The 23653-nt window shown below is 44.5% G+C and overlaps 1 protein-coding gene across 1 annotated transcript in view; it reads right to left on the bottom strand.

Moving 5' to 3' along the window:
* Window positions 1–23653, bottom strand: part of plcl1 (phospholipase C like 1) — a 64946-nt gene that overhangs the window by 14047 nt on the left and 27246 nt on the right. The window contains exons 2-7 of the mRNA XM_026295213.2: window positions 10136–10210; window positions 9765–10052; window positions 9383–9676; window positions 7456–7847; window positions 5499–6618; window positions 4946–5122 (exon numbers count right to left, since the gene is read on the bottom strand). Of these exons, the coding sequence (XP_026150998.1) occupies window positions 4946–5122; window positions 5499–6618; window positions 7456–7847; window positions 9383–9676; window positions 9765–10052; window positions 10136–10210 (2346 nt within the window). The remainder of the gene's footprint in view (window positions 1–4945; window positions 5123–5498; window positions 6619–7455; window positions 7848–9382; window positions 9677–9764; window positions 10053–10135; window positions 10211–23653) is intronic.

Below are 23653 nucleotides of genomic sequence, written 5' to 3'. Positions count from 1 at the left end.
TTGATTTAAGCTGTTTTAGCAGTTTACTCAGTGTTTCTTTAATGAAACTATATTTGTGACCCATTTCTTCATTCATTTCGAACAGCCCTGTGCTGCTTAATTCACTCAGCTTCAGACCAAATGCTCCTCTGATCATACAGACAATGCACAGAAAAGAAAACATCTCAATCACATTACAGATCAATAGGACATAGTGCCAATACACTGTTTATTTAATGCTTAATTTAATTCTTTTACATGGAATTGGATAAAAATGTCTTTTCAAGCTCATTTTTCTAATAGTTTAATGCAAATAGCAGAAACCTCTTAAATTAAAAACATGTTTTTTTTTGCAAGTGGAGCCTTATTTACCTAAAACAGGCCTGAAGGAAAAGCAGCAAACGTCTGGACGGGGCTTGAGTGCTATTCTACAAAAACCTCATCTGGCCATGGAAAACAATTTCACTGATACGTTTCTGGCTGGGGACAAAAAACATATTTTGCAGAAGAAAATTAGATTTTCCAGTGGCAGGAGTTGAGAACAATGCCAGTTCAAAAATGTTCATGTGTTTGAGTTGAAGTGTTCCACTAATTTAGCTTTGCACTCCTGTAGCTCAGTGTGAAATAAAGAGGACCAAAACCGATGCAGCAGATGAAGTGATATCATGTTTTTCATTGCACGCATGCTTCCATGCATGATGCATACGTTACCCACAATGCAACTCAACCTCCAACAGTTTAGTTGTAGATTGAGGTTGTTACTGTTTTTATATCAAACATTGCAATTACATAGAATTAATAATAATAATAATTCTTACACTTCAGTCACAGTCATGTTTTTATATTGATGTTTTTCTCAGTAGTATTATTGTACCTGCAGTTCTTTAAGTATTTGTGACAAATACATCACATTTGGCAGCCCTGTCTTTCCCCAGTAACTTGATCGATTCAAGCGTGCAGGTATTAATCAAGCCTGAGAGCCACATCTGAGCAGGTGGCGTTTACTTCTCCACATAGCTGACAGGCACCGCCAGCTAACTATATTTAGGTCTGCACTGGAAATGTTTGTGTGTCTGAGCTGTGTCAGAACCTGAAGGACAAAAGAGTGAGACGCAGGACCACATGCCTCAACAGGCTGATGCACACATTCAAACTGGGTCTGACTGGGCACCATTGTATTTACACACCTGTTTTGTGTGTGTGTGTGTGTGTGTTTTCTTATGTATGTGACATGGCCCTCCTCCCTCCGCTTTGGGTTTCAGTCAAGAAGAGACAAGCAGAGCCAACGCTTGTTCTTGTCTGAAGCTGGGCAGACACTGAACTCTCTGGGTTTTATTCTGGATTTCTGCATCACAAAACCAGAACCTGCAGCTCTCAAGCCTGAAAGCCTCTTGTCGCTTTTTGACAAGTCTAATAAAGTTTATTCAAACGAGACAACTATGTCCTCAAAAACAGAGACAGGCGGTGTTATTTTATGTAATTATTACTATGAAAGAAAAACAGAAGCGGCAGCAGATGGCTGAAGGATCCAGACAATATGTTCAGTCTGGTCTACACGTACAATACAACCCGAATCATTTTATAAAACCACATTATGGTTTGGACTCTGTGGCAGGAAAATCAGACTGTGGATCAGCTCAGACAGCCGACACGCCAGAAACCCACACAGTGGCAACCAACCAAACATCATGACCCACCTCAAAGTGCAGGTCAAACCACAACCGACCTGCCAGAATCAAGAACTGGTAAAGGGGTGACCCTTTCAGGCCTAAGACTGGACTTAGTCTCTGCGGTTTGAAAACTGCTCCAGCTCCTCATCCACTGTGTCATCAATAATAACAGCCCAGTCGGCAAGAAGCAAACAGCTAAAGCACTAATCATCGTCACCCTGGTCCACGACAAACCGGGTCACTGACACCCAGCTGGTTTAATGTGTTTGGTATGAGTCAATCAGAGAGTCGCACCTGGTAAACTGGACCAACTGGACCAACCGAACTACATGGCAGTAAATATGCGACAGGAAACAAAAGCTACAGAGATTTAATTTATTTTTATGTGCTGCTTATTGCAGCTGTGAAGTCGTGTCTCTGAATGGATGCAGCTGATCTTTGTGTCTTTTAATTTCCTGCTGCTTTTTGTTAGAGTCAAAACAAGTTGCCGACATGGCCGAACATGGATTCGCAGAAATGAAGCTGAAAGAAATGAATCTCTGATGAATTTAATTTAATAATGACTGATATATTATCAGGGAGAGTCCTGTGTTTAGTCACAAGGGAGATAAATTCAAATAGATAAACCAACTGGGAAACAGTCAAATCAAAGGTATTTTGTGCGTCTGTGCTACTGGGTCTATCCTGTCAGCTCCTTCATCCACAGCACCTGTTTCTCCATCACACAAGATGTTTGGATTCAGTCCCTTATTTCCAACTGTCAGTCAATATTGGTGATAGATCAGGTCCAGACCAGATAGATCCTCATAACTGAGTCTTTGTTTCAATGAGTAAAGTCATTAGGAGTTTGGATGAGCCCTCAGGATGAGAACGAGCATGTGACTTCAGTTTGTACGTGTTTACGGTTTGTTTGAAGTCAGTTGTTTACATGCAAACAATTTAAAGCTTAAATGGAACATTCAATATGAGTTATGACGAAGAGTCACATGTCACAGTGACCAAGTAGTCTTTGTCCCTGAACCAGCCCGAGTATTCTTTGTCCCTGAACCAGGTCGAGTACTCTTTGTCCCTGAACCACCAGACCGAGTATTCTTTGTCCCTGAACCACCAGACCGAGTATTCTTTGTCCCTGAACCAGCCCGAGTATTCTTTGTCCCTGAACCAGCCCGAGTATTCTTTGTCCCTGAACCAGGTCGAGTACTCTTTGTCCCTGAACCACCAGACCGAGTATTCTTTGTCCCTGAACCACCAGACCGAGTATTCTTTGTCCCTGAACCAGCCCGAGTATTCTTTGTCCCTGAACCAGCCCGAGTATTCTTTGTCCCTGAACCAGGTCGAGTACTCTTTGTCCCTGAACCACCAGACCGAGTATTCTTTGTCCCTGAATCAGCCTGAGTAGTCTTTCTCCCTGAACCAGGCCGAGTATTCTTTGTCCCTGAACCAGGTCGAGTACTCTTTGTCCCTGAACCACCAGACCGAGTATTCTTTGTCCCTGAACCACCAGACCGAGTATTCTTTGTCCCTGAACCACCAGACCGAGTAGTCTTTGTCCCTGAACCAGACCGAGTATTTTTTGTCCCTGAACCACCAGACCGAGTAGTCTTTGTCCCTGAACCAGACCGAGTATTTTTTGTCCCTGAACCACCACACCGAGTAGTCTTTGTCCCTGAACCAGAACGAGTATTCTTTGTTTCTGAACCAGAACGAGTATTCTTTGTTTCTGAACCAGGCAGAGTAGTCTTTGTCCCTGAACCAGAACGAGTATTCTTTGTTTCTGAACCAGGCAGAGTAGTCTTTGTCCCTGAACCAGGCAGAGTTTTCTTTGTCCCTGAACCAGCCTGAGTAGTCTTTGTCCCTGAACCAGGCAGAGTTTTCTTTGTCCCTGAACCAGCCTGAGTAGTCTTTCTCCCTGAACCAGGCAGAGTTTTCTTTGTCTGTGAACCACACACACACACGTATGCTGTGATCACAGAACACACATATCAGTTGTGACAGCTTGTCATTATGACTCAGCCACGCTAATACGAGACTCTGTCAGCAAGGGGTAAAAAAGCCACACCAGCAACAGTCTGGTCTATATAATAAATTCACAGCATGCATAAGTGTATTCATGGGAGCCCCTAATTTAAATCTTAATGGTCTTGACCGCCTCCGTCCCGCAATTAAGCACTCTGGACTCCATTTTCATGCAGGTGCAAAGCCAACAGAAGCACATCACCAAACACAGACCTCTCCAAAATACATAAGCCTCTTTTATGTTGACATTTTTAATGTTTAATCCGGTGCACTTTAAATGCACATTAAACTACAGCTTTATGCAACACGAGTCTGTGCTGGGTCACAGTAACAGATGATTCTTCAGGGTAACGTCATCCAGAATACGTTTCACAGACAACACCAGGAGCAAAATAAGGGCATCTCTTCTTTTACAGACCAAAAAATGATTTTCTCTAAAAATAAAAAAGATGGAAATAAAATAAACAGGATTATTATGAGCAGATGTCATGCAGCTATGTAAATGGTTTTGTTCTATGGGCATGTAAACAAGCATTAATTTATGTTAGTAACATTTCTGAGAGCCGTGTTTGTGTTTTGTGCCTGCGCCTGACGCCTCGTCCTCCTCTGTGAAAACGTTTGCTTCTTTTAAAGAGGATAATAAACACCAGTGTGACTCATTATTACCGAAGCACAACCCAGATCCACCTACAGGTGAAGTCACACTAGGCTGCAATCACTGATATCAATATAGATATTGATCATTTTTATCGCTAAAAGCAGCTAATGCACCATATGATAAATAGTTAATCTAAGTGATTAATTAATTAAGTGACTGCTTTGTTTAATAGGCCACTTCTGAAAATATTATAACTATCACTAAACAGTGTATTTGCCAAACATGAAGGGAATCACGTGTGTTTAAGCACGAGACAGTTTTAAATCTGACGTGTGACATTTTTTTTTGTATTGATCCTATTGATGCTAGTATCAATACTCAAAACAAGGCTTTATAAAAACCAATACATGGATCAATGCACGTGCTTCCTAATATAAATGTATCAGAGCTGCCTCAGGCTGTACTGATTATTGCACGGTGGGATGCCATAGTTGTGATAATCTCTTCTGTTACCAAAACTGCATAAATTACTTGGTAGTACTTACATGTACTTCATGTACCTCAACCTCATGTTTACATTTACTTCTCTATACCAATAAACTGCATTATTATTACACAAACTCTCAATAAATAAAAAGTTCTAACTAGACCTACCCATCATGACAGTAGTAAAATGTCTTACTTGAAACTCAAAGGTCTCATCGAACAGGGGGTCGTCCTGGTTCTGAGCAGCAGTACGCGTCCGCTGTTCAGCACAGTCGGCCGGGACGCCGTGCAGCTCCAGAACCACATACGGGTCAATGACCTCTCCCTTAGCTCCTGATCCCTGAGGCTTGGGCAGGTTGTGGGCACTGATAACCTGCACGGCCAAACACAAAGCAGCTGACGTTTAATTCGTGGCTGAGCTGACGTTTGAGGAAAAACTCAAATTCATTTGAAATCAAATAGTTTGGTGTTAATCACAGAACAGGTGTGTCTTTAAACAGTACTCGCTACGATGAAACCATGACCCAAACCTGAATAAAAACCACTGGAACATAAGAACTAAACCATGATGTGAAATAAATGGACATGAAGTGATGAATCAGACACTGATTTAGCTTCTTGACCTGTTGCATTAATAAGAAGCATCAGTTCACTGTCGTCTGATGTTACAGCCTCTTGGAAGAACTGGTATGTAAAATCTAAATCTGTACAGTGTTATGGAGCAAAAACTACAATATGTTGCAGAGCACCTTAATCCGCAGCGTCTGAGGCGGCACTCCTGGTACGCATCCCTGCGTGTGGGCACTGAAGTACGACACCTCGTCCCTCATTACCGCGGGTCGGAGAACATAACCACACCCTCCGTTCTGTGAGAAGCGACCTCGGTGGAGGTCCAACATGGCGCCGGGGGTCTGCTGGTTCAAGGCCACGAGCTGGACCCCTCCTTTCCAGTATCCTTGGGGATTAGGGTTGCTGGAGTCCAGACGCACTGAGCTGGGTCGGACCCTGGTTAGAGTGCGCTTGGTGAACATAACCAGGTCCTCTGGGCTCTCACTGGTCAGCCGTCCGGCCTCTCCCTCGCCCAGGGAGCACAGCGTCCAATAAGGCGGCTCATGAGGCATCGGTGTGCTGGGAGAGGATGGGGTGCTGGGGGGGGACTGCTGCTGAGCCTGTTTGTGACTGGCTCTTTGGGCGTAGAAGCTGCGGCTGCCGGTCCGAGCGATCACCACCAGGTCCGACAGCTCTTTGTTGAGGCGCAGCTTCCTGGGTTGAGAGGGTGGGGGCACCACCAGGACCACTCCCAGTTCTTCCTCGCCAGGGATGGTCATCCGGCGTCCAGCCAGAGGCCCTCCTCCTCCTATCTCCTCATCCTCCTCAGACACCTCCCCATCAGAGCCTTCCTGCTCCGGAGGGAGCTTCTTCCCCACTATCAGGATGCGTCCCTTCAGCTGCTCGGGGGATGGTAAGGTGGTGGCTCGCCCTCCCAGGCTCACGGGCAGGGCCTCCGGGGTGTAAAGACAGGAGCCAAACACCATCTTCAGGTGCTGGGCCAAGGTGCGCTGCTGGGCAGGGGAGCAGCGCTGGCACAGGTACAGCAGGAGAGGGTACTGCGACGTGAGGAAGGCGTATTTACTGACCACCTCCAGGGCAGAGCGCATAGTGACAGGCGCGTGGTGGTGGTGATGGTGGTGATGGTGGTGACGGGGGATGTCTGGCCCGTAGTCGACCCCAAGGAGAGGCTCCCCCTCTGGGCCATCAGTCACTCCCAGCTCCAGGCAGCGACAGCCGGCCTGCAGGGCCTTGATCAGCCCTCCTAGGTCGGCTCTGCCGTGAACCTGGTCGTCCAGCAGATAGGAGCGGTACGAGGTGCTGAGGAAACAACAAACATTCAGTCATGCACTGATGTAAACAACACCCAGGTATGTGATGTTTTATAGTTTTCACAGTGACACTGAATGGCAGCTGGACATATCTCTGCACACAAAATGAACTAATATGGATAAATCCTGTAGAGCAGCAAACATTAAAGCCACATTTCAACTCTGTCCACGTCCACGTCGCTTGGCATATGTTGCTAATCTGTCTTAGCTGTTAAATGTGTGTATTTTCTCAGATGTTTGGCTGGTTAGTGGCATAAACAGCACAGTGAGTAAGCAGAACCATCTGGCAGATGAGTGGACAGATATTCTTAAAAAGACACTCGGCCATGTGATGATGTTTGACTGAAAACTGTCCTTATGCTGCAAAATGTCAGTGGATCACAGTAAATGTGCCACTTTACAATGAACAGTGGCACATTTACCACCAAAATATTTACCTTTCAATTTCACACAGATGGAAACAAAACAAGGATCATCGATTTTATGACCTAAAGTGACTTTTTTTTACTTTATTTTGGTTGAAAACACTGTCGCTGTTTATTGTTTGTTTCCAGGTGATCCATTAAAAATGTAATGCTCCTTAATGAAGTTGGACATGTGGACACTTTTTCCATCTTACGTTAGAGCAGATTAACACACAGGTCACTCTGTTCTTTCTTCTGGTTTTTGTGGAAAATCCAAAGTTTGACTGTCTAAGCTGATGGAAAATCACTCCCCATTAGAGTGAACATTCAATTTACACTAATCTAATGTTTATAGAAATGTCATGCACTTAATTCTCTTTTTTCTGGACTTGGAGCATCCTGATGACCTGTCAAATGCCAACCTGATATAGTAGTGGGACAGAGGCATATTCATGTCCTGACAGACCCCCAGGTGCTCTGGGTCGAGGAGCTGGCACTCGGAGGACTGCAGGTAGCGGGCGAATCCATCCAGGCTCAGCAGCCCCCTCTCCCTGCCCTGGGCCGAGGGCTCGTAGCGCTGCAGCAGCTCCCAGCAGCCCTCGGTTGTCGCCAGAGACAAACCTTGCTCCGTCTCCAGGAAGAGGCGGAGGTCCTGAGGATCCAGACACTCTCTGTCTTTGGACAGCTGCACCAATAAGAAGTAGACGTCGGGTCGGGTGCAAAGTTCACAGTAGGCCTCCTGAAACTCCTCACGTGTCACATGGGAGGTCAGCTTCTCTTTGGACCTCTGGATCTCCATAAAACGCAGACGTACCTGCAGAGAGAGAAAGCAGAACCAGCAGGAAAGAGGGTCAGGAAGGACAGAAAGTGGACAGAGATGAAGTGGGTGCATGAATCAGCCTGAATCATTATACCTCATGCATCCAATGGAGCTGGCAAATCTGATTAAAGTTCAATTATCTTGTCTCAATAGGGATATTAAAGTGACCCACATTAAACAATACAATAAAGTTATTATTTCTGCCCTTTAATCCAGTCTCTGGCTCATGTCCATCACCTTCATTTATCTGGTTCTTTGTTCCGCTCCCTATTTTTCTCTCTGTCATTTTATTGTGTTCTCGACTCAGTGGGAGAATGAGTTCCAGTAACCGGTTCCACTTTACACCCAGTTACAAGAAATCCTTTATTCACATTTTGTACTTACAGCAGTTAGTCTCCTTTGCCTTTCTGTCTGACACTAGAGGTAAAGATGAATAAAATGATGCATGTTAACTACAAACATGGCAGACTGGCCGAAACCTTCCAAACGTGAACAAAACAACTGCAAACTGGAGGATCCTCATGAGGAGGTCTTTATTTAACGTTGGCCTCCGCCCACTGCTGGAGTCCCACTGTGACCTTCAGACTCTGGGGCCTGAGTTTGTGCAGCAAAACATCAGTGACTTATTGAGCTGAGAAATCTAATTAACATTATTTTCACTGTGTCGTTTCCACTTTAGCTTCTGCAGCTGCAAATGTGCAGTGAGGAGGGTCAATGAACGTCACAGTGAGAAAATATGTGGTGAAACACCCACGGCCCTTCAGCTCAGCACGCCCTCCTTTGTTTAGGTTTGGTGAATCCTCTGGGAGCTGACTCAGCTCCCAGAATATCGTCTCAAATCAGCAAAGATACTTTCTTCAACCCTGAACTGAAACGCTTCAAGAGAAACTGAATCAACTTTTGGTGTCAACATGGTTGAAGTGGAAGTTTCTTCTTTCTTCATCTAAAGATCATGTTAGAGCTGAAGCAGGAGCCACAGCCACAGGTCTGAATCTGTGTAAAGCTGATGGTGATGGCACTAAGACTAAACTTTCTGCAGCCTTTCATAAAAGAGTCAAACAGCTGGGCTATTAACAGGTTTAGACTAAAGATCACATGAAGGAAAACACGGATTCAACCTCTCTTATAAAGGATTTAATTAAAAACTCCTCCCTCTGTGTTATCACCTGGGTAAAATGTGTCGACGCTCTCACAGGTTGCTGTTATCTCACCTGTCTGAGCCAGTACAGACCTGTATGCTCCCAGTGTTCCCAGGGCAGCTCTGTCATTATGTGTCTGTGCTGTTCAGCAGGTGATACAGGAAGACCAGTGTGTGACTGCACGTCAAAAACTCAGACTAACAAAAGCAGAAAAGCAACAAATTTCTTGTCATGAGGGATTAAATGTTGTTTCTCCAAAAAACACAACCAGACCATCGGACCAGGCATCACCTGCTGTTCTGACCTGACCAAAGTGTATTAAAAAATAAATAGTACAAAATCAGAAGCTCCCTCAGTGTTTCTGGCCATGTGCAGAACCCCCCCCCCCACCTTGGCTTCCTTGATGCCGGGACACAGTTTACAGATGGTGGCGACCGCGACGTCCTCTGACACGATGCCGTAGCCATCTTCATCCACCTGGGCGAATTCCGCTGTCAGCCACTCGCTCCTCATCTTGCTCCCTAGGGTGCCCTCTACCGCCACGCCCCCTCCTTCACCCAACCCTCCACCTACTCCACCACCTCCCCCAGCTGCACCAACCACTGAGGGGTGTGCCAGCAGGTAGCGAAGACCCGTCACCCAGATGTTGGCGACATCTGCAGACAATGCAACCAAGTCCAGAGACTGTAGGGAGGATAGAAAACAACCTTTACTGGACGAACATCAATATGGTGAAATGCATCAGATTCATTTCTTCTTCTACTTCTCTTACCTGGTAGTCGTCCCCATGTATGATGGAGAAGGCTGCTTCCTCAGCCAGCTGCTCAGAGAGAGGGCCGTTATGCAGGAACGTCTCGGTGCTCTTCCCGGTGCGAACCTCGCGGATGCTGGAGACGTCCAACCGAGCCCGATCTCCATCCTTCTTAGACGGCTCCCAGCGTAAGCAGCTCAGGTCTGGATCCAGGGTGTAGAAACGACAGTACACTCTGGAATTGGGCCGGATCTTCTTGAGTTCACATCCACCCTGCATGAAGGCCAAGCAGTCCGCTGCACTGCTCACCTGAGACGCAAAATCAACAGGAAACTCATGATTTATGTTCAGTTACAAACAAATGCTTGATTGATTCTGTAGTTCCAGTCTACCTTCTTCTCAGACGGCATGCTGCTGAAGGACACCGTCTTCTTCCGGCCTCCGCTCACCTTCTGCACTGAGGGATCCTAGGAGAAGACAGAGACAGATGGACAAGAGGTCAAAATAAGAAGAAGTGAAGGAATCACCAAACAAAAAAGTGGACTGAATAAAAGATGTTATTCTCTAGCTCTTCTTCTGGAGTGGTTTATTTTCCTGTAAAAAAATATCCATATAACAGACAATGTCATTAAATGTTTAAAATCAATTATCATTTTTGTGTTTAAATATTATTTCACTTTTGCTTTCACTAATCTGGACTCTGTGAAAACACATTAATGTCATATCCCTAACACTCTCCAGGGAAAATTAATTAAGTTCTGCCTTGGATTTGGAAATTCTTGGGCGCTTGTGGGTATTTTCACAGCTTCTTCTCTTTATTTTATTTTTGCTGGTCCACTGTGTAAGCTCCTTCGCTAAATTTGGACAGGATCTCTATTATTTTCTGAAAGCCTGTCTTATCTTCACATCCTTATTTAGCCTGGAGAGCTGGCTTGGAGGAAGAGGTTTCATAAGCAGGGATGGAAGCTCAGTGCAGAAGAGAAGTTTTATCTGCAGACACTGAGAACTTGGACTATGTTTCTAATCTTTTTTCATGTATATCTGAACATTGGGAAACTCAAATTTAGCTTTAAAGCATCTTTCAAGTATTAACCAGTGAGAGAAAGAGAATTTTAATCCTCAATGAAAGTTTCACAACCCTGTTTATGTGTGTACATGTGTGTACATGTGTGTACATGTGTGTTCATGTGAACATTTGCATGTTTGGTGTAATAACAAAGCTTCATGGACCGATGTGCAGGCTGAAAATGAAGAAACTTTCAGTTTTATTCCTGCACTCACAGACAAGAAGGAAGTGTAAGTGTGAGGTAGGTGTTTCTAAACCCACCACGTTATCTTCCACATTCATTTAACACTGAAGCCAGTTCAGATAGTGAAGGGAAGGAGCTGCAAACACTCCTCATTAGTACAGTATATGTGTACAGACGAAGCCCCGCTGGCTGATGGAGGGAGCAGGAAAAGAAAATTTCACAGGAGACGTGGCCAACTCAGTAATTACTGCTGCCATTTCAGCCACGACCATCGCAGCTCATCACAAATCAGTGGAGACACGTTATGGAGGCCCCGAGTGAAAATCCCACGCTGCAGCACTAATGAAAGCTAACGTAGCGCTGACATTTGCTCAGCACGCAGACACGACGCTGCCAATCAATCTGTCGTTAGCTGCAGAGAGCCTAGCAGGGTCACCAAATACATGTACACTGTGTACAGTATGTGTACTGTAGGAAAGGCCTACACTGCAGTACTGCTTTAGTACTGGTTCTCTGACGTTCCCACCAACAGTCACACTGGTTTCCAGTAAATCTGATGCTGTAGACACATTAACTGTTGGCTACAAAACAGGCAAAACCTACCAGAGATTCAGATTGACACTGTGTGGGACTGATGATTGGGCGTCTGTGTTTGTGCGACTGGATCTCCTGAGTGTGCGAAGCTCCACGTGACAAACATCCTGATCCTCATCAGTAATGAAGGCATGGAGGCCACCTGAGCTAAAAACCAGGTGTGCAGCCTGGATCTGTTTTACTGCACCACCAACAATCAGCGTTCATGCACATTTAATCTGCTGTTAATACGAGTTTGATGTGAACGTTAAATACGCACAGCGATTCATGGACTAACGAGCTGTGGCAGATCTCTGTGAAACCTCCTGTCGCTCACAGCTCTTGTCCACAGAATATAAACACAGTCCACTGTGTGCTGTGCTTAAATCTGACTCTACTTCCTACACACACACACACACACACACACACACACACACACTGTGCACAGAAATGTAATTAAATCAACAGCTAAACTGTTGCACGCCCTGTTTGCCTGAATGCATCTCGTTATCCATGATGTTTTTAAACATCCGTGACCAGAGATTAATGTGGTGACACAAGATTAACTAACATGTTGTCACAGGGCAGGTGTGAAGACCTGCAGACCTCAGCTCTGCTTCCTGCAGGTCTGTTAGATCAGACGTTAAGCTGCTTTTCCATCACCTATAACCCGGAGCTTCCTTCCAGGGCAAAGGTGCTCGGTTCTGCTTCACGTTTTTCAAACCGGGAAGGATCGTGTCATTGAGAAGGCAACATACTGTTTTTTTGCTTCTTGGTAATAAAAAAAACTCCTTCCAGATGTTCACACAGAAGTAAAAAGGTGGTTACTGTTGTTCTGTCTAACACCACATGTTTTGTGTATGACTGTCAAAAACAAGATGGTTACTAACTGGAACCTTAAGCCTCTAAAACCAGAGGACAAACAAACTGTGGAGCGAACAACATTTGGTCTCTGTTTGTTGAAGTTGGAAAGCTGACGGCTCTACAGTCAGAACTTCAGTCTACAGGCGACAGATTTGTCAAATCAGAAACAGCACTGATGACATTAGAGTGGGAAAGGAGCGAATGAAGACAGAGCTGAAAATCGTTGCCTCGCCCATTCACAACATGTATTGATTTCCAATTCCAATATTCCCACAGCTCCCAGCGCACGGAGACACAGGGGGCAGCGAGTTTGCTTCCCTGTTCATGTAACTGTCCCACAAAATGTCTTTTTTATTACGTTGGCAGCGAGGAGGCCGGACAGACGAGCTTAGAGAAAGCAGGTCAGCGGGTATTTAGGTGGACGGAGCCGGAGTGGGGGGGGGGCTGTTGATGCTGCGGGGCGGCGTGGTCATTCAGGAGCACTGACGTCGTGGTGGCTGTTGTTGCTAATCCAGTGTGTGCATGCATGTGTGCATGTTTCCACTGTCACTGTGACATGACACACGATGCAATCCAGGAAACTACAACCAGGTTTTCGTAAAGCCTTTAATGCAGCACGCCGTTCGGTCTAAAAGGTCTGTCAGCTATAATCCACAGCCTGCATTAAGCTCCATCTCCTGCTCACTGCTTTGTTTTACTTCAGCTCAGATTTGATCATTCTCTCCATCACTGTGGAAAGAATCTCTGCACAGACGCAGAGATGCTGAGAGAAATTAGACCAAAAGCTGGACGGAAAAGAGGAGACGCCACGAAGGTCAGAGGAGACGAATTAAGAGACTGGGTTAGAAACGAGTGGAGGTGGAAAAACAAACAAACAAACGGAAAGAAAACCACATATACGCAGAAAAATTAAGCGCAATGGAGCAAATTGAATCAAAGACTAAATGAGAGATGGGAGGCGATGCAACAAGTGGGGACAGAGCAGTGAGGAGAGAGAAGAAGAACTGGACGCAGAACAATGGGTCTTTGTACTGAGCAGCACATGAAGTGGCAGCAGCAGCTGGCTCTTCACTCTGTAATAACTATTCACCTTCAGGAGCCAAACAACAGAGCAGAAATCTACCGTTACGTGTCTGAGCAGAGGAGGAAAATCTGGGTTGATTATTTAACCCATAAATGACTTTATCTTACCCTGTTTCATTCTTTCATTTAGCTTTCCTCAGCATCCTCAAACTATTTGTCTTTTACAGTGAAGACAATAGGTTGATCGGTGTTTGTCATCAGAGCAAGACAAAAGCCCAAAAACTCCAGTAGCTACAGCGACTGTGAAGCCAACAAACACAACAACAGCAACTCTACATCCATATGTCCAGGCATCAGACGTATGAACTGAAAGACAAAGGCCTCCCACAAAGAGAAAAAGGTTCTGGAAGAACCTCCAGCAGCTGAGAAGAGAGAAAGAAACCACCTGGACTGTTCTTGGGAAATTTCTCACTAAGGCTTGATTAAATTTTTCAGGTTGGATGTGGACGTGACTCAGAAATGTGCATTCATCAGTTCTACATCATCAGACATCACATTTAGATTAATGAGGATCTTTTTTTTTTGCCACACCTGCCTCAAAAAGGCTTTTCACAAAAATCTGGGTCCTGGCTGCACCGATCAGCATAACTGATTACTGATGATACAGGTCTGGATCATAGGTGACGCTCTGCTTCATCCTTTAGGTGTCGGAACAGGCTGGGGTCAGACAAACAAACTGGGAAATCTCTTTCTTTATGGAGCTGTGCCTGACATCATTGTTATTCTGCAGCAGGGAAGGAGGAAATCAGTGTCCACATAATTTTGGCCGTGTCTATTAAAAGAACTCACAAGAAGAAGAAAATGTCTTTTTGGATTGACTAATCCATCAACAGACTAATTAGAGCCCATCAAACGTCTATTTAAATCTAAATATTCACTTTTCTTAAACCTTCTTCCTGTTTTTTTACATCATATGAGCAAAACTACACACGGTCTGAGTCAGTTCTTTGCATCCAGCCCTGCACACAGGCTGCAGTAACACACTGGATAAGCTTCACTCACACCGGCCTCGGTCTTTCCATCCATTGACCCATTTGTTAATACAACCTGTTAGCACACAGGCCGCTGAACACGCCGACACACCAACACCTGGCAGCTGCAGAAATCCATCCCCCGATCTGATCCTGTGATCTGGCTAATGATCCCTTTAGCACACTGGCGGTAGATTAGCACAATAGATTACTGCGCTGCAGTCGGCATGCACGGTCCTGCAGCCACTAATCCACAGCAGAGGAGCAGAGCTGTGCAGATGGCACACACTCACACAGATGGCAGACACTTACACTTCGTTTTAATTATTCAACTCAATATTATTTATGTCCGATTGCATTTTTCAGAAAGTTCATTTTGTTTGTGAGAAATAACAACAATGGGATATATTCATAATTAATTAATGCAGAAATAAAGATGAAATAACAGGCTCAGCTCACACACTCACTTTCTGCGGCACACGCAACTAAAAAACAGATCAGAGTCTCGATTTTTGTCTCCAATTCACAGCAAACCAGCATCTTCACCCTTTGAAAACAGTGTTTTTCAAAAACACTCTCCAGAATCGATGCGTCTGAAAACACACACCTCACTTTTGTTGCTTCGACTGAGAAAACCAAACTATTCCAAACCCTGACACAAGCCCAGTTTTGCTTCCAGCTCTCTGTGGTCATTCATTTTGTATGTCAGTAAATATATAACAGCAGTGCAGTCCTGGACCTGTCCTCACTGTGTGTTCACCCTTTAAAAAGCTGAAACATCCCCATTTCATTTCATTTATCTAAACTGCAGACAGACACTGCACAGACTGACAGATGAGATGGGGGAAAAAAAAGAGAAGTCAGTGTGAAGGAGCAGAAAGTATAAAACTGTGATAAACACTTTAAGGGAGCTGTGTGAAAGCAGAATGATTAACTGACCAGAAGTGTCTGTGCACGAGTCAGTGGGTGTGTGCTGATATTTCAGAGCTGCCCACGGACTTTATTTGGGTGAGTCATCCAATAAAAGGTGTTATAACTCTGATTCTTACAGCTCCTATGTTTGTCGCTTCCTGCGCTGTGGAGTGAACCTCTGCTCGCTTCAGATTCATTAGAAATGCACTAGAGATTTCACTGAGTAGTTTTAGAATTACAACAAAGCCAATAAGCCACAACATTCAGGCCCGTATCCCTGCACAAAGTTTACCTCTGCACTGTGTCTCGTTATGCTCCGACTGGAGTCAGTGCATGTGGAGGAAAATCCAAAACAAACCATTTTATAGGAATAAAATGGAAAGTGAGCGCTCTCATAAACAAAGAAAGCCCAAACTACAAGATAACTCCTTGTTAGCTTGTGTTTTCTGTGTCTTTTTCCACAGTGTGTTTAGATTCTGGAGCGTGCATGCATGAAAGGGAAGCACAGATGGATTTTAAGACAACAGGCCTCTGGGCACAGATTTGTAAAAAGTCCCTTTCTCCTCCCACAGAGGAGCAGGACATCCAGTCTGCAAGAGACACTAAACAAGCACAGCTGCTGGTAGAACAATCCTCAATTTATAAAACCTTTAGACTAAATGAGACACAAACAGTAGCAACATGTCTGCCCAGGTATATTACTGCATCTTTGTCATTGTTCAGGTTGGTCTGTTCAACTCATGTCTGGGTTCTCTCTCTTCACAATCCCTTGGTCTGTACAACGGTCGACACATGATTTGATGTCATGATGGAAAACCCATCCATCGTCTATACCAGGGGTGCCCAATCCATGTTCCTCCAGGGCCACTGTCCTGCTTGTATTCCAACTATCCCTGCACTACCCACTGCTGATTACCTGGATCAGGTGTGTTCAGACAACATACCATCTCAGATGAGGGTGGAAGTTTCAAAGTCTGCTTTATTGTCAGTTCTGCCACATGTAGAGCTCATACAGAGAGTTTTGTCACTCTCAGACCTTTGGTGCATAGAGAGAAACACTAAATACTAAACAGTGCAATGTAAAAATTACAATAAGAGCATGCAAAGATAAACTTAGGTAAGAAGTAAAAAAAAATATAAACAAGTACACATAGCATAAGGCACATAGCAGCTTAGCATATTTCTGATTGGCAGAACACACCTGACCCAGGTAATAAGCACTGGCAACAAGCAGGGCTGTGGCCCTCAGTGCCCACCTCTGATCTATACCCACTTCAGGGTCCCAGGGATCAGCTGGAGCCTATCCCAGCTCTCTTTGGGTGAAAGGCAGGGGTCCACCCTGGACAGGTCCCCAGTCCATCACAGGGCCACATAGAGACAAACAACCTCACACACTCACACTCACTCCTATGGGCAATTTAGAGTCACCAATCAACCTGACATACATGTTTTTGGACTGTGGGAGGAAACCAGAGTACCTGGAGAAAACCCACACAAGCACAGGGAGAACATGCAGACTCCACACAGAAAGGCCCCTGATGGGTTTCAAACCAGGAACCTTCTTGCTGTGAGGCAACACTGCTAACCACTGAACCACCGTGCTGCCCAGCATGGATAGTACTAAAAAAGTGTTGGATATATGCACAGTGGTCATATTGTGATGTCACTAACAAGCAAACTGCAGTGTGGTGTCATGTACGAAGTTTTCAAGCAGGTTGGAAACAGCTGTCAGCACTGACTGGACCTCTGGCCTCACGCTGCGTAGATGATTGGGAAGGTCGAGTTGATGGGGACGTTTCAATCAAAGCCCTTTGCACAGTAGGCTTGCACACACACACACACACACACACACATATATATATATAATGGTACTTTGTGTCTTTGTGCAGACATCACTGACATAACGGCTCCCCGACCCCCAACTTAAAACCAGGTCTTAACCCTCAAACAGCTCTTTGGAGACATGTCAGAAAGTGAGGACTGGTCAACATGTCCTCAGTCCCAGCAGATAAAACCGGTCCTCACAAAGACAGCCGCACACGCACACACCATTAACAGGCTCTGGCTCTTCTTGTCTCTCTGCCCGTCTGCCGTCAAATGATGAAGAGAATCTCTGATGACACACAACCGAGCTCACCCTCTCTCACAAAAAACAAGACACCGGCCGTGTGAAGGCCTGAGCATGAAAACATGACCCATTTTCAGATGTGGAATAAGCAGCATCAATGGATTCGTCGGTTGAAGTGACGGTTTCATTTAGACAAAGGTGACCTTTATGTCACGCTGCACAGATTCAGCCTGATGTACCTGAAAACTTTAGATTCCTGCCAGGTCAGGTCCTGCTTGATGTGTAATTAGAGGGGGGGTCAAGATGTGGATTAATTTTCTGATCCATCTATCTATCTATCTATCTATCTATCTATCTATCTATCTATCTATCTATCTATCTATCTATCTGTCTGTCTATCTATCTATCTATCTATCTATCTATCTATCTATCTATCTATCTATCTATCTATCTATCTGTCTGTCTGTCTGTCTATCTATCTATCTATCTATCTATCTATCTGTCTGTCTATCTATCTATCTATCTATCTATCTATCTGTCTATCTATCTATCTATCTATCTATCTATCTATCTATCTGTCTATCTATCTATCTATCTATCTATCTATCTGTCTATCTATCTATCTATCTATCTATCTATCTATCTGTCTGTCTATCTATCTATCTGTCTATCTATCTATCTGTCTGTCTATCTATCTATCTGTCTATCTATCTATCTGTCTGTCTGTCTATCTATCTAACGGGTACACAGTTGGATTGCTGGCTGTCTTGTGGTTTGATCAGTTTCTGATTCCCCACATGGCAGAGAACAAACAACTCTATCACATGTGGAAGGTTCATGCTGAACATGAATATATCTGATAAATCACATCTGTTCATGTTGGTGCGTGTGTTGAGTGGGAACCTACTGAAGGAGTCGTGTTGACGTTTATATAAAAGCAGTCCATGTTCTGGCCTTCAGGCGTCACATATCATATATTTATGTATATCCAGTGTAGTTTCTCCTCTTGTAGGAAACTTTACATGCTAGTGGGATTTCTGTCATTGTTAAATCTGCATGAAAATATCAGGACTGCTGTTTGTTGAAGCTCCCACTGTACCTTTGTCACGGTCCCACGTTGAAATAAACCAGTTCAATATTGAAACACGAGGCCAACGTGTTGAACCGGCTCACATTTACATGAAGAGATGCACGTCTGAGAGGGTTTATATGTGCACCGCTATCCGGCTCTGCCTGCTGCAACATAAATTAAACTACTGTGACACCAGAGGACAAAGCAAACCCACTGAGACAGGCAGACAGGACAGCAACCTCTCCTTCACGTCCAGACAATTCCCCACTTCCACCTCTTTAACCTCGAAATGCGTCTCTACCGTTCCGTCTCTCTTCGCTCCTCCTGAATCCCAACACCGACCGTCCCCTCTGACCCTCTAAATGGCGCACCCCCTCCCCTCACTTCTCGTTGATCACGTCCCCATCTTCCCTGCCCTTCATCCTTTTGTCCCAGCATCAGTGCTATCACAGGGAGGCCTGGAGGAGTCTTTAAGCGGCGGCCACCAGGGGCCCTTATCCAAAGCAATGACACACTTCAAGTCAAAAGGACATTTGTTATGTAACAGCCTAAAGCTTCCCGACTTCTCTGGTGGGCCTCTAACTTAGACTGATGACACATAAACACAAACACACACACACACACACACACACACACACTGAGGGAAGATTAAGCTTGAGCTCAGACCAAGAGGAGGGAGAGAAGGCAGAGTGGGAGGAGTGACAGGAGGAGAAAAAGAAAAGAGGAGGGAGAGAGGAGACAAAGCGGCACAGATTAAGAAGAGAAGGCAGAGAGATGTGAGGAGAAGCCTGAGTCGAGCCTTGTAGGGGGAAAAATTAAATCAGCGGAGGGAGGAAATCAAGAGGAAAGGTCAGGATGGCATCTAAAAAACACAGAAAGAGCCAATCAGCTTCGATTAAAGAAATAAAAATAAATAAAAAGAGGCTGAGAGCTCTCTCACTGTGGAAAGGACACGGAAACAAAGATGAGAAGCAGAGGGAGGGAGAGGAGACGGTTGGATGGCAGCCCTGTGCACGTCTGAAAAGGAGATGTTTAGTAAATGGCCTGATGAATCTTTCAGAGACGAGGGGGGAGGAGGAGGAGGCAGAAGAAGAGGATGAGGAAGAGTCGGAGGGCAAAGCTCATTTTGAATAATTGACTATAAAGGTTATTAAACTGAGACAGAGCATCTCAGGTGCTTTATCCTGATGCATGTGGGCCACGTATGATGAATGGGAAATGTGCAGCTACAGCATGTGAGCGTGTGTGTGTGTGTGTGTGTGTGTGTGTGAGCGTGTGTGTGTGTGTGTGTGTGTGTGCTGGAGGACACTCCTAAAGCAGCAGAAGACCTGGAGCCGATGTCAAACTGTGCATCTGTCAGACAAAGCAGCACCGGCTGAGACGGCAGTTATATAACCCCCCACCCGCTCCACCACACCCCAGTCTAAAAACCAGAGATATGAGCAGTGACTGACCCGAACACACACACACACACACACACACTGTGTCACTATTACTGGTGTGTTTTCACCATGATTTCAGCTGCTGCCTAGCAACGGCAGGTGGAGGACACTACGGGATAATGAAAATGTAAGAGTCTCAATTGTCTGTTTTTATCCTGAACACACACCAAGGAGAGATGGAAGGAGAGGAGAGGAGTGGAGAGAGGAGGAGAGGAGAGGAGAGGAGAGAGGAGGAGAGGAGAGAGGAGGAGAGGAGAGGAGAGGAGAGAGGAGGAGAGAGGAGAGGAGAGGAGAGAGGAGGAGAGAGGAGGAGAGGAGAGGAGAGGAGAGGAGAGGGTTGAAAAAGGAATAAAAATAAAAGAAAGGGAAAAAGATGAGAGAGGAGGAATGAAATCGAAAGGACAATATGAGGAGGAAAGGAAAGGAGAGTAAATAAAAGGTGAAACGTGAGTAAAAGAAAAACAGCAGTAGAGAAAGAAAAGGAAGTAAAAATGGGGTAAAGAAAAAAGGAAGAAAGAAAAGATGAGGACAAGAAAGGAAAGGAAAACAGGTGGAAGGTTTAGCAAAGGAGAAGAAATTTGAGCAAATTAGTAGAAGAAAGTAAAAACGGGGTAAGGAAAGAAGTGAAGGGTAAACAAGTGAGAATCAGGCCTCAGCTGTACAAACCAGTGTCACACCCATTTCCTGTGTGAACGCCTGAGAGGATTTCCGCAAACGTGTGTATTTGAATGCCACTAATTTGTGCAGAAGTACTCATTACTGTAATACTGCAGCAACAAGTCAATCAGGACGTGGGAATCCTCCTCATCACACCTGGTGACAGTCACTGCTTTATTTAGAAACAGGATCTGATTCAATGTTTCCATCAACTGCAAAACACAGTCCCTCTATAAACTCACACAGTTGGTATTTTACATTACAATGTAATTTCATCCATTCATCATTTCAGTTAAAGCTACATGTCTGTTTGTGTTTGTTTACAGGAAACTCCACAGGCCCTTCAATGCAATAAAAAAACAGGCTAATGCTAAATGCTAATGTGAAACAATTCTTGGAGTAAAAAAAAAAAAACAACCATGAAAGTGAAAATGTGAATGCAAAAAGCAAAAACATCTCGTGTAAACTGCAGAGGTGTGAGTGTGCAGTTCACCTGGGCACTGACACAAACAGCTCACGGATTTCTGTTCAAGTGAAACCACGAAAACACACACACACACACACACACACACACACACACACACAAGGTGAAACACCAAGCGAGCTGCAATCTGTACGCTGCAACGTGCAGTTTCATCTGCTCAGAACTGGCTTTCACTTCTTTACAGCGAGCACCAGCGATTTTAGAGGTTAAGTCTTCATGGAGCCAAAGAGCCAAGAGTGTTTTCAAAAAGGAGACGGATGTAAAAAAAAAAAAAAAAAGTGTAATTGCTGCACAGCTTTTATTCTTCATATCTACCTCTGCCCACCTGAGGGTTTAAAATGAAGAGAGAACAAAGTGAGACACGATGCATGACGACTTTATTTTTTAACATCTGAGGCCTTAAAGGCATCAGAAATAAAGGGCAGCGTCACTGCACAAACACTGTCTGATGCACAGACACATATCAAATGAAAAAGGTGACGTTTTTAGATTATTATTGATGAAACACTCCCAAAGCCCAATTTCTGGGAACAAGTGATGTTTAAACAACAGCTTCTTGTTTTCCTCAGAAGAAAAAGAAACAAAACACACAAATTAGACTAAAAGCACAAAAAGCAAGTGAAGAGATGGGGGGTGAGGAGTGGACCTTTACTAGACATGAGACAGGCGGGGGAAAAGGAAATGGCCCTGAGAGAGAGGAAGGGAAACAGCTGGACTGATAAACAGCTGTGAGACTGGGATTAAGACTTGAGGGGCAAAATAAAGTAAAATCCAACTGATATTTATTGTTAGAACATAAATCAGTGTGAAAGAAATGAGCTGCAGACAAGATCAGTCTGCAGTAAAACGTTGTGCCGGGACAAACATTCACTGGGTTAACGTGATGAACATATTTTAAGTGATTATCATGGAAGATTTGTGGATTTTTAGAGCTGCCAGCATGTGAAGTAAGGCTGATATAAAAGATAAAGACGAGATATAACAAACCCAGAGTAAGAGCTGAAAGCTGGTCCTGTCTATGAAAGCAGTCTGAGATTACAGAGCAGGAGGAGCAAGTCAAACTTCAGCTGTTTGTAAAAGTCTGAATTATCAGATATTCAAGTGCTGTACATTCCTGGTCGTATCTGCCAGCTGTCAAGCAAAGCTCAAGCCTTCAGCGTCAACATCACACTCCTACTACCATTCACACTCCTACACTTGCAACGCTCCACTGGACAGAAATTCTAAAATAACTTCGTTAGGAAGTTACATAAGTGCTTGATAAAGAAGGGACCTCATCTTCCTGCTGGTGAGATGTGAGAGCTCTCTGGCAATAATCATGTGGCTTTGTCCTTTTTATTCAATCCCTGCTTCAGCGGTGAGGTCGACGCCAGGCGGCACCTCTGGACCAGTCGGAAACACCTGAAATGGTAGATTCTGGTTTTGTTGAGAGTCGGTAATCTGAGCCAATCAACAAAAGGACCTGGCCCCACAGTAAAACACAAGCTTTAGTGGGTACGAGAGGCCAGATGTTGAGAGCTAATAGGCCAAATCTCCTCATGCTTGGAAAGCCTGAGAGAAAACAATGAAACTGCTGGAACATGACAGCCTGGACGGCTGCTCATAAAAAAATCAAAAGTGCATAATAGAATAAAACTGCACTCAAACTTACATTTCAAAATAAAAGAAGTCTGCAGGTCCCTGGTGACTGGCTGAATTATGTAATCCTGTTAATTTCACCCAATCTCAAATAAAGATGAAATGTTTTTTTCCATAACCTGAGCTCACATTTTTAGCAGCAGCCAGTGTGGACTAAACTGTGGCTCCCTCCTCATTGTTTTTACCCAGCATGCACTCAATGACCAGATCTTTCATAATTCATTGACTCACACAAACTCAGCACTCCGACGTCCAAAGTTAGCATGTCTACAACTGTGAAATACTGTTAAATATAAAAAACATCACTCGAAACAGGATATTTGCTGCTTTCTGAAGACTGACCACTGCTGAGCAACATTTCAGACAGAGCACGGCGTCTGCAGCCGCCATATGCATGGATGTAAAGTTCTGCAACGCATCAGTTCTAGCAGGATAAAGCCCATTGAGCCAAATCACAGCGTAACAAACTGTCAGGTAGCACATAACTATGATGGAAAGACACTGCTGTCTTTTCAGAATATATGCAAAATGAAATCACAGTTGAAAAACCATAGTGATCTACTGTAATACCAGCTGTTGTTCCAGGGACGTGGATCAAGTGTTTTTGTTGTTTTCTTTTCTGTAAACAACCGTAACAGACACACAGCAAACACCTGGACAGCTTTATGTTGTTAACATGCAGCAAACTGCTACTTTGGTCTCCAGCCTCTCCCATAAACATCTGAATTTTCTGTTATTAGTGTTCAGTTTGTGTCACTTTGTGCTGGGAAGGCAGATGAGTCAGAGCTGCCTCCAGAGGGGGGATATATTCAGTGTTTGACCTCAGGTTGGTGCAACAACAGTTCACCTTCAGGTAACACTAAGTGCATCGTGCAGCAAACCATCCATCCATTATC

Source organism: Mastacembelus armatus, chromosome 21 (assembly GCF_900324485.2).
Source record: "Mastacembelus armatus chromosome 21, fMasArm1.2, whole genome shotgun sequence".
In the NCBI taxonomy this organism is placed as follows: Eukaryota; Metazoa; Chordata; class Actinopteri; order Synbranchiformes; family Mastacembelidae; genus Mastacembelus; species Mastacembelus armatus.
The sequence above is the reverse complement of the archived record's forward strand: the minus strand, read 5'-3'. Positions and strand labels throughout refer to the sequence as shown.